The sequence below is a fragment of the Spodoptera frugiperda genome, chromosome 25 (genome assembly GCF_023101765.2).
Source record: "Spodoptera frugiperda isolate SF20-4 chromosome 25, AGI-APGP_CSIRO_Sfru_2.0, whole genome shotgun sequence".
NCBI classification, from domain to species: domain Eukaryota; kingdom Metazoa; phylum Arthropoda; class Insecta; order Lepidoptera; family Noctuidae; genus Spodoptera; species Spodoptera frugiperda.
Genome location: NC_064236.1, coordinates 15538414 through 15552570, shown reverse-complemented (window position 1 = coordinate 15552570; position 14157 = coordinate 15538414). Strand labels below are relative to the sequence as shown.

The 14157-nt window shown below is 32.1% G+C and overlaps 1 protein-coding gene across 37 annotated transcripts in view; it reads left to right on the top strand.

The window, feature by feature from the left end:
* The first annotated feature begins 2246 nt into the window (after positions 1-2246).
* The window catches only part of LOC118266750 (protein phosphatase 1 regulatory subunit 12B), a 90814-nt gene continuing 78903 nt past the window's right edge, over positions 2247-14157 (top strand). For 23 of the 37 annotated variants that reach the window (XM_050703980.1, XM_035580370.2, XM_035580333.2 and 20 more), the window contains exon 1: positions 2248-2867. In XM_050703980.1, coding sequence (XP_050559937.1) covers positions 2625-2867 — 243 coding nt within the window. In that variant the 5' untranslated portion in view covers positions 2248-2624. Of the gene's footprint in view, positions 2868-14157 lie in introns of all 37 variants that reach the window. The other 14 variants (XM_050703982.1, XM_050703966.1, XM_050703974.1 and 11 more) reach the window with 4 other exon arrangements.

The window sequence follows — 14157 nt, the reverse complement described above, 5'->3', positions numbered from 1 at the left end:
TTATTTTTACTAAGTTTTGTGGTGGTTTATATATATTATATAATTTTTATTACTTTTAATATATCAATGTTGCCCTTTCAAAACTATTAAACTACAAAGCCTATTACTTGAACTGATATTCTCTTTAGTGATATAGACAGTAAAAATGTCAGTTTATTGTCAAATATAAGGCGGGTTCAGATTATCGTTTTTCGATAATATTAATTTTTATAGTTACTCTTATTTTTATTTCTGACTTAGAACAGATTTTTTTCACAATCCACAAACTTTTATGCTGTTTGTTTCTTTGGAGATTATGGTGATATAATACCTTGGTTCATATTGTTCTCATCATAAGTCATATAAATTAGGAGTGTAGAGTTTGGCTAACAAAAGCTGTCCATTAATCTTGATATTAAATTTTTATTATTCAAGACTAAAATATTATACGCTATGTTTACATTGCCTCGTTGGTCTTGTGATCGCTAGCGTGTCTGTTGAGCAAGAGGGTTTGATTCCGAAATCGGAAAAGTGTTATCTATTGGGTTTTTCCGTCAGGAACTTCTCAGTAACAATCAGGTAGTCTGGATTTGTGCCCGTATAAGATTTGCCAAATGCCATACATGTATATTAGCATATATGTAATTATAATGGTATTGAAAAGAAAAATATGTTACTTAAAGTTTATAATATTTATATAACTTAAGGAATTAATGTTAATTAATTATACTCCATTGTCGCCTTAAAAACAGCAACTGGATTCAATCATGATACTTAAGGTTAGTTTCGGGAATTCTTCTGAGAGCTTTCACACTTACATCTGAAGATAAGAAATACAACAAATTATGTGTCAATATAATAAAAATAACTGGCAGAATTGACTGAAAATATTTGGTTATTGTACTCATTCATACAATTCAAAACTATAATGAATAAAATGCAAGGAAAGCATGCTGGTCATTAAACCATGTATAATACTTATATCCTCCTGAGTCCGAGGGTATGATATTTTCGTTTATTGATTTGATTTTTACAACATGATATCTTACCATTATATAGACACAAGAAAAAATAAAATTATAATTAAAATTAAAATTATAATTATTAACTAAAAATTACAAAAATTTAGAACTTCAGTACTCAGGAGGTTAAACGTGACTAGTGCTAATTAGACACGAATACATGATTAGTCTAGTATTGATACTAGACCAATAAAATTGTGATTTAACAGTGGTTAATTATTGCCATATCAATAGTTTCAATTAACTTGTAGACAGGTTCTGTTGGCCAGACTCTAATAAAAATCAAAAGGTTATAAATTCATAGCGAATAACTAGTAATCTATTGTATGGAAAGGTTTTTTGTCCTCTATAGGATTCTATAATTAATTCACCTGCAACCTTGCAGGACCGTATAAACATACATCGTATTGGCATAAGCCATCACTTTTGTTCTACGAATCTTCAAAAATCATTAAATTGCATTTTAGATGAAATTGTAAATTACAAGGAAATTAATGTTATCGTCAATTGGTTTTTAGCTTTTATCACCGATGTTTTTTGTATTTTTATTGGCACATAATTATATAAGTTTACAATGGATAAATTGTTATGTTAAGTACAATTTTAGTTCTAACGGGTGATTCTTTAAGAGTTTAGGATTGATTTTCAAAAAAACACAAAAATAATGAAATACTTGATGAAATCTTTATTGGAGTCAATAGAACGATCAATATAATTTAATGTTTAATGATGATTTCATCCAAATGCTGACCGCGGCTCCGGTTTAGATGGTAGGTATACTTCAACCCTAGATCAGTACATTTAGGACCCCCGGAGGTACACACCCCCGAAGTTCAACCCTTAAGCGCCAAACCCGATGCTTAACATTTATATTTTTTTAAATAGTTCTACATTGGTGGAAGGATAAAGATTACCATACTGATAGTTTCAAAAATATCTCAACCACAATGTGAGATTTTGAATTCTTGTTAATTTCATCAGCAACTGTTTGTTTATTTCGCTTCTTTTGCTCTTCTAGTTAATGTTAGTAAAGTTATTTTTTACTATGCAATTACTCTTACGATGATTTTGGAGGCTTATTTGAAATTAACCGCGAGTAAATTTGAAATCAGTATCCTCACTAAATTTAGCAGAATATACGAGAATATCATCGCAATACGTTTTCGATTACACTTTTGACTGTACGTCAAGATAAATTTTGGCTTATGGCAACTCAATACCATTGTTGTGCTAGGTGGCGCTAGGCGTTTTCTTCCGTCATTCTCATTCGCTGCCTAGTTTTTCTTTTTGCATTCGGTATGTAGGCACCTTAGTAGGCTGTTTAAATTTATTCTCGTAATGGCTGCCACGCTAAATGTCTAGCTTATTGGTTATGTCATGTATATAGAACTGAAGTCCGGACGTGCAATTCGAATTATTCAACAAGTGTGTGGAACAATGGTCGTGTGAATGCTTCTTAGTATCTATCTCCCTGGAACGTTTCCTCTTTCATGTTTCCTTTTTTGGCAATTAAGTTATGGACTCGGCGTTTGTGTACTGTATGCAGTAAAAACACAATCTATGCCCCGTGAAAAGTGTATGCATGGACCATATTGAGTGATAAGTGGTTTGCCCAGAGTCAAAATGACGGATAATAGGTCTTCGTCAGCTTTATTCAAAAGAGCGGAGCAGTTGAAAAGATGGGAAGAGTCGGACACGAACAAGCAGTCCCCGACGCCGCGTCGGGCCTCAAGAATTCAGTTTTCATCTGGGATAGTGTTTTTGGCGGCTTGTACGGCAGGCGACAAGGATGAAGTGCAGAGACTGTTGAAAAGAGGCGCCGACATCAACACTGCCAACGTTGACGGTCTCACTGCTCTCCATCAGGTAAGCTAGCTGGTGTACACCACTAACACTTCCTCATCTCCCCTTAACACTCATAGAGAGAGTCATCTGTTGGTATCTGGGATATAATTTCAACTTGAGTACTCAATTATTTCAAGTTGTGTTGTTGGTCAACTATTCAGACCTTTCCTTGATGGAATCTGTTTAGATTCAATAGTATGGGCTTGAAGTGGTTGTAATGTTGCAGAATGTTTTAGCAATCTATGGTTTCTTACTTTGATGCCAACTGTGCATATCTATCCAAACAATTTATATACCTCATATAAGTTGTTTGTCAGTATAGTGGTCAAGTCGAGGTATACAGTTTAAAGTGATTGTTTACACATCCATGTAGCAGTTAAGCCACTTTTTGGTTACAATAGTGTAGCTGTATTTATAAATATGATCTATAATCAGAGTTGAATCTTAATACTTACTAAATTACAACTAGAATCGCTAGGACATCATGTTCTATGAATATTTCAATGAGAATATAACAAACAATCCTTAATTCAAGAGTTTTACTAACAACAAACTTTGTTATCTCACTAATAACTGTAATAATTTTCATTTTATTTATTATAGGTATGTGTTTTGTAATATAATTTCACTAAAAATACATACAGACACTATTTTTGGTATTTTATATCTGTCATAACATAACCTAGTTAAATTGTTATTGGTTATTAGGTGACTTGAGAGACAATAAGAAACAACATTAGGTTCCTTTAATAAAATCAATGTCATCAACACCAATGATTCCTCATACCGAATGGAGAACTTGTTCCATCTGTAGTAACATAGAAGAGAAATATCATAAAAGTACCTATTATAATAGAAACAAGAGTATTTAAATTATAACTCCGTAACAGAATCACATTTATGGTCTGGAGTCGAAACATAGTCACTGTTATGTTGTAACACTTATTGTTATACTGCCAATTTCAAAAGCCCATTTTAATCCAAAATCTTTGGATCAATCTCCAATTTTGACAGCATTTCTGCCAATTTCAATAACCATTCTGAATCCAAAATATGTACATTAAGATAATCTTTTTACATTAATTCTGATTTTCTGTTAAAAAATTAAGGTTGATTGATTTTTTTTTTTGGTTGATTTTGGATTGAGATTGGTTATTGAAATCGGCAAATAATTATGTTGTTTGGAAAACCATAGTCAGATTTAGAAATATTATAGAGATATACTACTACTACTACAGTTAATCTTCATTTGATATAGTATGGTTTTATTTTATCAGAGACTTCTATAAATCCTTGATTTAGTGGAATTCTAAAGTTTAGTAAAAAGAATTGATAGTTACCTAGTAATACCTAAGGCATTAATCCGCTTATATACTCTTAATAAATAAAATTTACTTTTGAGGCAATACTGTAGCAAAATTGACAAAAATCTTACATTAAAGCACACACTTTTAAACTAGCTGATTCAAATAGGCTTTTTGTAGGTGTAAGTGAACATAAAAATATTGTTTAATAATAATTGTCTTATTCTACATGCCGCTATAACTGTATATGAATATACAATGTGATAGGGGTGGGACTTCTAACCCGTTAAGACTGAGTACTACATCTAATTTTATCAACAAAAAAATAATATGGGGACCGAGATGCGGTTGAATCCCCAATTGAAAATATTGAAAAATTTAGATTTTTTCGGTAAACATAATTCAGAAATGATTTTTTTTCTCACCAAAACATTATCAAATGTATGAAAAAAGTAATGAATTAGTTAGCCAAGGTTATTAGCTACCGTATGTCGATTTTTTTTTGTTTCTGCAAAGCATACAACCTTTGATATCACATAAAGTAAAAAAAATAATTAAAATAGCTATAATTTTTGGGGGGAGGGGGTTCAACACCCCATTTTATTTTTTTTGTCGATATAATTAGATGTAGTACTCAGCCTTAACGGGTTAGAAGTCTCACCCCTATCACATTGTATATTAGGTAAAATAAGACATTTGAAAATCCTAGTCAAGTGGTAATTCCTGTTGCTAAGAATGTGATTTCCTCATGAAAGAGGATTAATACATAAAAATATTCACAAACAACATAAGATCACCTTTTATTCTTTGAAACAGTAAATTGAGGTGTACCTCTGCATGAAGAAACCAATTATTGTACTATAGGATGATGACTATTTAAACACTTATTTATAAAACTAAAGAGAAGCTCTGTTTATTATTTGATTATGTGAGTTATGTGGTTATATGAATCCTTCAGTGCTGAGTATAACAAGAACTTAACACCGCACTAGGTATGCACTTATTTTCTATTTATAACTAATACCTATTTATCCTATTAATATTATAAATATAAAAATCTTGTTTGGGTCCCCTACACATCAAAACAGCTGAAGGGATCGAGATGAAATTTGAAACAGGGGTTGATTATTATCTGGAATAACTCGCTACTTTTTATCCCATGAGAATGCGGAGAAAGCTGGTGGAAGAATCTAGTTCAATTATAAACTCAAATTTGGAAATCGAAGAGTATGACTCATGCTACGCAAATAATGATTTTCTGTATTTATTTGTGGTGTGTAAGTCTTTAATGAAAACTTTTCTTAGGCAATTTGTACATTAATCCTAAGAATCTACCTTTTACTATAGTAAGTAGCATAAAAAGGTATGAGTATCAGCAACTTCAAGAGTTTTGATAAGTATTAGAGATTACAGTAGGATTCTAACTGACTCCGTTAAATTTCTGAAACTTTGTACACTTGCATTAGTTTAAAATTGTTTACATTAGTCAGATTATGTAGATCTGAACTGTACCGAACAACGGGTAATCTGTTCATTCGGGGTGCTCATACCTGCTCCTATATCAATCTCTCTTATCTCAAAATACCTAATTGTTAATCAAAATAAATTGTTTTTGTTGTTAATAAATAAGGTATGTATCACATATTTTATAAAAACTTGAACGAAGATTAACACGTTTCCTGTCCCATATAAAAATGCAAAATTGACCTACACATCCAATTGGGTTTTTCGAATAATTAGTTTTATTATAGTCATAGAGAGTAATAAAACCCTTAAACAAAAATAACTAAAAGTAGGCTTTATTTCCCTGACACACATATGGTTCATGAGCGTAGAGAGACATTTTAGCTTCTGCACGCTCATGAACCACATGTGGTTCAGGGAAATAAAGCCTACTTTTTTACCCTGACGCACATATGGCTTTTACTTTTCAAGCGCACATTTCCTGAACCATATGTGGCTCATAGGACAGGAAACGTGTTAACTATATTTTGATACAGGCAATATTGCATTCAGTCTTACTGATTTGTAACTACTATGGTGTTGCTGCTTGTTTTTTCCATAGGAATCTACACTTCGAAACAAGGAAATGGCTTCACTAGTGGACTGACCGACAGACAGACATTTTTATAATACATATTGTAATATTTGCTTTGACATTCAAAAGTGCCTTCCCAGTCTATTTGAAAATAACTTTGACTTACTTATTATAGGACAACTTTCTGTAACTATGCTTAGTTTTTGAATTTTAGGTAATGACTGAATGAATTTAAGCTTCAATCAATAAAACGTCTACTTAGTGGCCTAGTACAGTTACTGGTCTCATTAGTTTCTATAATAATGAGGTTCTATAACAAGATTGTATAGGAATGAAATAATTATTTAGTTGCCATGTACATAAACATTTCTGGCAAATGAAGAAAAAAAAAATTTTTTTTATTTGATTTAGTGGTCAGTTATATGTCTATTAAACTTACTTTAAATAATTTAATTAACTATTAACACCTGTTACCATTTCAGTAATTATAATTATATGTTATTAATTATAACGAAAGGCTAGTTGAGATTATAACTCTTTACTAGTTATAGAAAGAATAACATATATTTATGTGATCTATTTTTCATTTAATTCAGCAATTAGGTATCCAACGTTCAATAACCCGAAATAGGTTATCTAATGGTTCTTGTTTAGACATTATCATTATTTTTTTAATTCAACCAAACTAAAAATTGTCTATGGTCGTATCCATCAATTAATTCAACTGTCGGTTTTAGTTCTAGAATATCTGATGGAGTGAGTTTAATGTAGTTTTAATTTTAATCAGTAGTTACTTGATTAAAATAATACAGAAACTATATTTTGCGCATTAAAGTAGTAGATGTCTATACTACTGAATAAATGTCATGAAATTTCTAATGAAGATGAATTGATTGATATCTGTATTTCTAATCGACTTCCGCAAATCGGTGTTTCGAATAGAACGCGGCATACCGAGTCACGTGTGTCGGTTTAGCACTCGGAATAACTTTCGATTGTTTCGACCGAACACAACGTCACCGGTACAGAATTAGAATCTGACTGTCTACAGCACTATCTCATACGTCACCATGTACATTGCTGGTTTAAATCGAAGCGACACGTCTGCTGACATTTACCTAATAGTCCATTGAAATGTTACAATTTGAGGGCCGAATTATGCATTTTTTAGAGGACGCAATTTTATTTTTTGATCATGTAGGGGGGGGTCAATAGAAGCTTAACTTGAAGTTTGTGGGGTCGCCACCCTTGTCCCTCGGCCGCCATCTTGGAAAAAGGGATGGAAACACTTTTTTTGCTATATCTCGGAAACTATTCATCGTAATAAAATTTTTAAAATCATAATTTGTAGAAAATTATTTTGCCTACAAATATGTTTAATAACTTTTAAAGAAGTGCCCTAAAATTAACAATTATAAGTAAAAAAGTGAATTTTTGTTAATAAAATTTTCTCTTTTGCTCTATAACTTTTTTTTACATTTTATAAATAAATGGCTTCAGACCAATCTTGTAGAATATTTTTCGAGAAATTTTTTTCCCTACAACTGTTTTCAATTTCATTCATTAGAAACTCAGTTACAGCGCTCCGAAGTTAACCGGGTTCGTCAAATTAGTCCAGTCAAATAAGTTTAAATTAGGTAAGAATCTCGGAATGCGAGATTACCAGCTGTAATTTTGTAAATACTTGTATATTGACACCCTAAAACTTGTCTCAAAACCATGGTATATATGGTAGGGTGTAAGCAACTCTTAAAATTCAGGGTCAAAGGTCCCAAAAATCGTTCTTTTGCGGTTTTTTGGAAATAACTCATTTCCTATGGGTTTTTGGTATTTGTATTCATTATCAATATTGTAGAATACAAAACAACTTTTGTCTAATTATTTTTTTTACATAGTGAACCGTTGTCGAGTTAGAGGGCGGAGAACGCACGGTCACTGCATCACATCGGACATTTTTTTTCAGCTAACCTATCCGTGATGGTTGGTTATGGATAGGACATTAAAAAAGACGTTATGGTTTCTAAAACCATTTTTCGTCAAATTCAATTGTTTGAAAGAGAGACGCTTCTAAAGTGGAAAATTGACCGTGCGTTCTCCGCCTTTCAACTCGACAACGGTTCACCATGTAAAAAAAAATTACACAAAAGTTGTAGAGAATTTTGTATTCTACAATATTGATAATGAATACAAATACCAAAAACCCATAGGAAATGAGATATTTCCAAAAAACCGCAAAAGAACGATTTTTGGGACCTTTGACCCTGAATTTTAAGAGTTGCTTCCACCCTACCATATATACCATGGTTTTGAGACAAGTTTTAGGGTGTCAATATACAAGTATTTACAAAATTACAGCTGATCATCTCGTATTCCGAGATTCTTACCTAATTTAAGCTTATTTGACTGGACTAATTTTACGAACCCGGTTAACTTCGGAGCGCTGTAACTGAGTTTCTAATGAATGAAATTGAAAACAGTTGTAGGGAAAAATTTTTCTCGAAAAATATTCTACAAGATTGGTCTGAAGCCATTTATTTATAAAATTTAAAAAAAAAGTTATAGAGCAAAAGAGAAAATTTTATTAACAAAAAATCACTTTTTTACTTATAACTTCTTTAATTGTTAATTTAGGGCAAAAAGTTATTAAACATATTTGTAGGCAAAATAATTTTCTACAAATTATGATTTTAAAAATTTTATTACGATGCATAGTTTCCGAGATATAGCAAAAAAAGTGTTTCCATCCCTTTTTCCAAGATGGCGGCCGAGGGACAAGGGTGGCGACCCCACAAACTTCAAGTTAAGCTTCTATTGACCCCCCCTACATGATCAAAAAATAAAATTGCGTCCTCTAAAAAATGTAAAGCTCATGTAACATTTCAATGGACTATAAGCGTTTTATTGTATCAGTGCCGACTTAAAATCTCCCAATGCTGCGAAATAATTTTAAGATTAGTATTTTAAGGGCTAATTATAAGAAATTGCATTAATAATTCTTGTAGTACATGGTTCATCGTTCTTCGAGCCCTATAGTCGGAATTAAAAGAGATATTAAAAAAAATAAAAGGTTGTAGGGTATACCCGCCTACATAGGATTTGTCTAATAACCCAGTCAGTGACCGCAGGAAGGTATTAACAAGTTTTAATCGAGACAATTAATGTTCTCCCATACGCGTCTTGGAGGGCGTACTTCTGAATGTACTGTTCACTTTATTCTAATTAACATCTCTGAATAAATACTGCGATAATCCCTCTGACCAGTTAACAACTCGACTAATGTTTTTGATAGGTAGTTAATAAAAATATCTACCTATGTAGATAATACGCAAACACTCTGGAAATATCTTCCTTAAAAAGTTTATTAAAAGTGCCATATTATAAAGTATGTGACGTACATAGGAAGATACTTTAATAGTAGTTCTATCCGTAAAGAAATAAAATATGAATTGGTATCGATTCCTAGTTGTAATTGGTTATTGTTTATTTTTACCCGACCTAACTAGTTATGAATACTACTTACCTCGAGTCATTTTCCAACTTGGATCGATAGAGCGAGGTACCAATTTAATTTATTTTTAAAATCAACTTACTACTCAATTTGGCGAATATTTTAGCTACGAATATCTAATAAAAATATGCAACTTGAAGCCATAAATGGAACTGATGAAAGAAAAGGAGTTTTTAATGACACTGATTCTAACGTAAGGTGTTGATTACTCGGCACCTCAATTGTGGATGTAACCCATCTTAGACGCAATCTGGCAACATTCCTCACATACCACGAATTCTCCACGTACCTAAATAGACTATTGAGATCATAACCCTAATGCTGGATGCACTGGGCAGTGGGCATAGTTCGTAGGTATTCTTGCAATACCGCATGCTCCATGTTATGTACCTAAGAAACTTCTTTACTGAAATTATCTGATTAAATGGTGTGTCTGTTAAGTATTTATTATTTGAATGATAATATTTCATGCATGAAGGAATTACCAAAGTGTTAGTTAGGAATAAGTCGCGTTAACGACCTTTGAAAGCGAAGCCCTGGGTTTAATTAAATTTCTAGATTTCTCTCCGCCATATTATGGTGACATGTTCACTATATCGCAAACACCTCGTTATCTAAAGATTTTGTATTCATAAAAATGTTATTGAGCGTTTCGATTTCTCAATATTCAGTTAGAATTGTCACAGTATGATTGCCTTGCCTAGCGTTGAAAAATCTTCATTCAGTACTAAATAGGACAAATTTTTAAATTAGGAGACCTTAAATTTTCCTGTGCTTGCTTGTAGATCTGGCTATTCTCAATGACGGGGTTGATGGCTGCAAACCGCAGTCATGTCATTGTATGAGTGTACTGTGCAGCAATCTAAGAGTTAACATCGTAGGTATTATTATACCAATGGATGCACAATAAACTACTTGCGACATAAACGTCCAACAGAGATTCATGCATCCTTATGCGTGTGAGATTGAAGATTGCAATACATATTCTTATCTAAGATTTTCATTCTGACAAAAATCTAGGGTCTAATATTGCGGCAGTGCCTATGTTATTTTTAGTTTATGCTAAGTAGGTGCTTTGTCGGAAAATTTAACACAATGAGTAGGTAAAGAGTCTATAAAGTAGCTTCTATCTACATATAAATAATGATATGATACGGATCGATCGATACATATATGATAGCAGAATGTTCGATTCATCCACTTTCAGTTTCAATTAACTTCCTACTTTATTGAAGTAGGCATGTAAGTAGATATACCTACTTTATTATATGTTTTCTGTATGTTTTTATATTTCTGAAAAAGTTATTGTAACTAATTGACATAAGAATACAGAAATAACGGTGCCTGCATTATCTCGTTTTGATAGTTATTCGAAATTATTCCATATTTATTACGAAAGCGCAGCCAGGCTTGGATAACTTTTAACTATAAACTTTTATATTAAAAGAGGGATCAAAGCAAACATAAAAAGGTACGTTCGGGGAAGGTACATATCGATTGAAAGTTTCATCTAATTTCATGTTTCGTGATAGCGGAGTTATCCTTATTAATATAGGGAACACGTGCGCTGCTCATGCTCTAGCGCGCGCTGTAATCGTTAAGCGCTCGTGCTGAATTTAATATTCTACTTAAGCAGGAATTGCAGTGTATAAAACTGCACCTGTAGCTGATAGCATTCGCCAGAGCTTTTCACTGTAATCTCGCAATATTATTATGAGTATTTATGTTTGTTTTTTATCTTTATTATTCAACCGTACCTTGAAATAGAGATAGTTATCAGAATTTCTTAAGTAAAATTACGTAAGTATGAGGACTTTTCCTATCACTTCATACGTCATATGACTAATATCTCAATGTTATTAAATGTAAATAGTTTGACTTGACTATCAATTCAAAATCCTTTATTCTGTACATGTAGTATTATTTTAGAATCTGATTATAGTCCGGTCAATTTAAACCTGAAAACGGTATTGAAATAACAAAAATTCCGACAGACTTGAATTTTGGTACAGACCTTTATTTTACTATAAAGATTAAAAATATAAAAGTCCCCATCGATCGTCGAATAGGCCTACTGGGGAAATCACGTTAAAAAAAACGTGCTGAGTACACTACCTCACAGGTGGTGTGGAAACGTGCACATCATACTATATGTATGTGTAACGTGACTCTTAAAATCGTAATATCTTAGAAACGTTAATACTTATAGAATAACTTATAAAGACCATTTTGTAGAGAATTTTTAGATCTACAAATTTGGTCTGAGGTATTTTTTCGAAAAACCTTACAGTTTTTGAGAAAAGCTCAAAAAACCTACAATGTTGACCTTTGACCCCGATTAACTTTTGAAACACTTATGGGATCGATGGGGACTTTTATATTTTTAACTAGCTTTTGCCCGCGACTTCGTTCGCGTGGAATAGTGACTTCCGGCAAATTTTTGGTTTTAACCACATAGTTCCCGATCTCGCGGGATCTCTTCAAAAATGAGATGTGGAAGATATTCCAGGGAACTCTTCAAAATCAACATAATGAGCTCTGCGTTTGAATTTAATAGATGTATACTCACTTAGGGCATTGAAAAAATAGTTTAAAAACGGACTTAAACTAACTTAAAACTAAAGAATACGAATTACGAATTTATAACAATTAAAAAAGAAACTATATTACAACCTATCCTCTATGCTATAATAACCAAACTTAAACTAAATAATTTAAAAGAAACGACTTAAATCTAATCTAATTAAAAAGAAAATTAGACTTACAATTTTATTAAAAAAACTAACTACAGTAACTACTAATAATCGATATCAAACTAAACCTACGTTAAATAGTTTAACCAAAAAACCAGGAAAACCCAACAAATAAACTTATTAATTGACAAATACAACGAAACCAATTTAGAATATACGAAACAGCAGGACCACTACAGACAAATAATCATACGACTGATAATACACTTTTTCTACGATAGTACCGAAGCGCTCGGCCGATACCCAACCAAATGAATGTAACGAAACCATAGCGCGATCTATTTCGATCCCAACGCCATCTATCGAGGATAAAGACAACTTGGATTATTTATTTATACTCCGTTCGGGCATTTTCTTTGTACTAAAAGTTTAATTATATTGATATTATTTTTTTCATACCTTTTTACTATTTATTTACTTTTTTTCGATGAATTAAAACAATAACATGAACCGAAGTCGTGTAACGATCGACATAGAATTATCTATACTCCGTTAGAGCATTTTCTTTGTACTAAATGTTTTATTATATTGATATTATTTTTTTCATACCTTTTTACTATTTATTTACTTTTTTTGATGAATTAAAACAATAACATGAACCGAAGTCGTGTAACGATCGACATAGAATTATTTATAAATAATTTATTTCTTATTTTTATTTTTTGATTTTTGAAATAAAAATACAGGGTGTCCCTGAAATCGACGTCCAACAGGCACCAGATAATCGGCAAGGTTCCAAATGTTATCAGAAAAATATAAAAAAAATTCTAAGTCCTACAGTTTTTAAATTACAGTGACTTATGTGTTATCCACGAAAAAGTACACCCTGTGCCAGTCTTTTGACTCTTGTTGCTACAAATCTTTATTTTTTCGTCTGCAGTCTTCCTTACATTATCCTGAATAGTGCTCCAGTAATATGGAATCATAAATTCTTAGCCAACTGCTTTAGATTGGAAAACATTGTTAGTTTTAGAGGAACCAAATACTCTGAATAAAATTTTCACCTTACTTTAAGTGACTGTACTGAATAAATTATGTATGGCGCTAGTAGTGGCAAATTTCACCAAAGTTGGCGCATTTAATAAGGATTATAAAATGGTATAGCACTTTGCACATTATTTCTTAAATTCGACACAAAAAAAGATTTTTCAACGAAACTCCGTTTCGATGAATTTATTTGAACTTACTAAAAATACTTCTAGTGTACTCAAATCATACGTTATAACCTCGTATGCACTAGACAGCACTTTGCACGCGATTTGTTATCATCATGTTGAAAATCAGCGAGGATCTCTTGTGATCTTGTCAAACAACATTGTCTGTCTACTCATGATTTCGCTTGCAGCTTTCGTCGGCAATATTACTAGACTTACTAGAGGAACCGATGTTGTGTATTATGTTTCACTAAATAATATTGAATGATTGCAATGTGATGTTCATAGTGCATCAAACACATTATCAAATGTGTAGTAAAATCAAAAGGAACGGACGCGGCAGATTCATGTACACAGCATATCAACGTGGTAGTGGTATGGTGTACATGAGCCCTTACGCACAATTACTCGTCATATCAAAAAAAAAAAAATTGCTGAATCCTCCGATTAAGTTACGTGTTCATACCTTGTGATTAAATGCGGGATGAAGCATCAAATATTCTTTAGTTTGTCGAGAAAGAGTTATTTGTACCGTTACAAGGAATTGCAGGTAA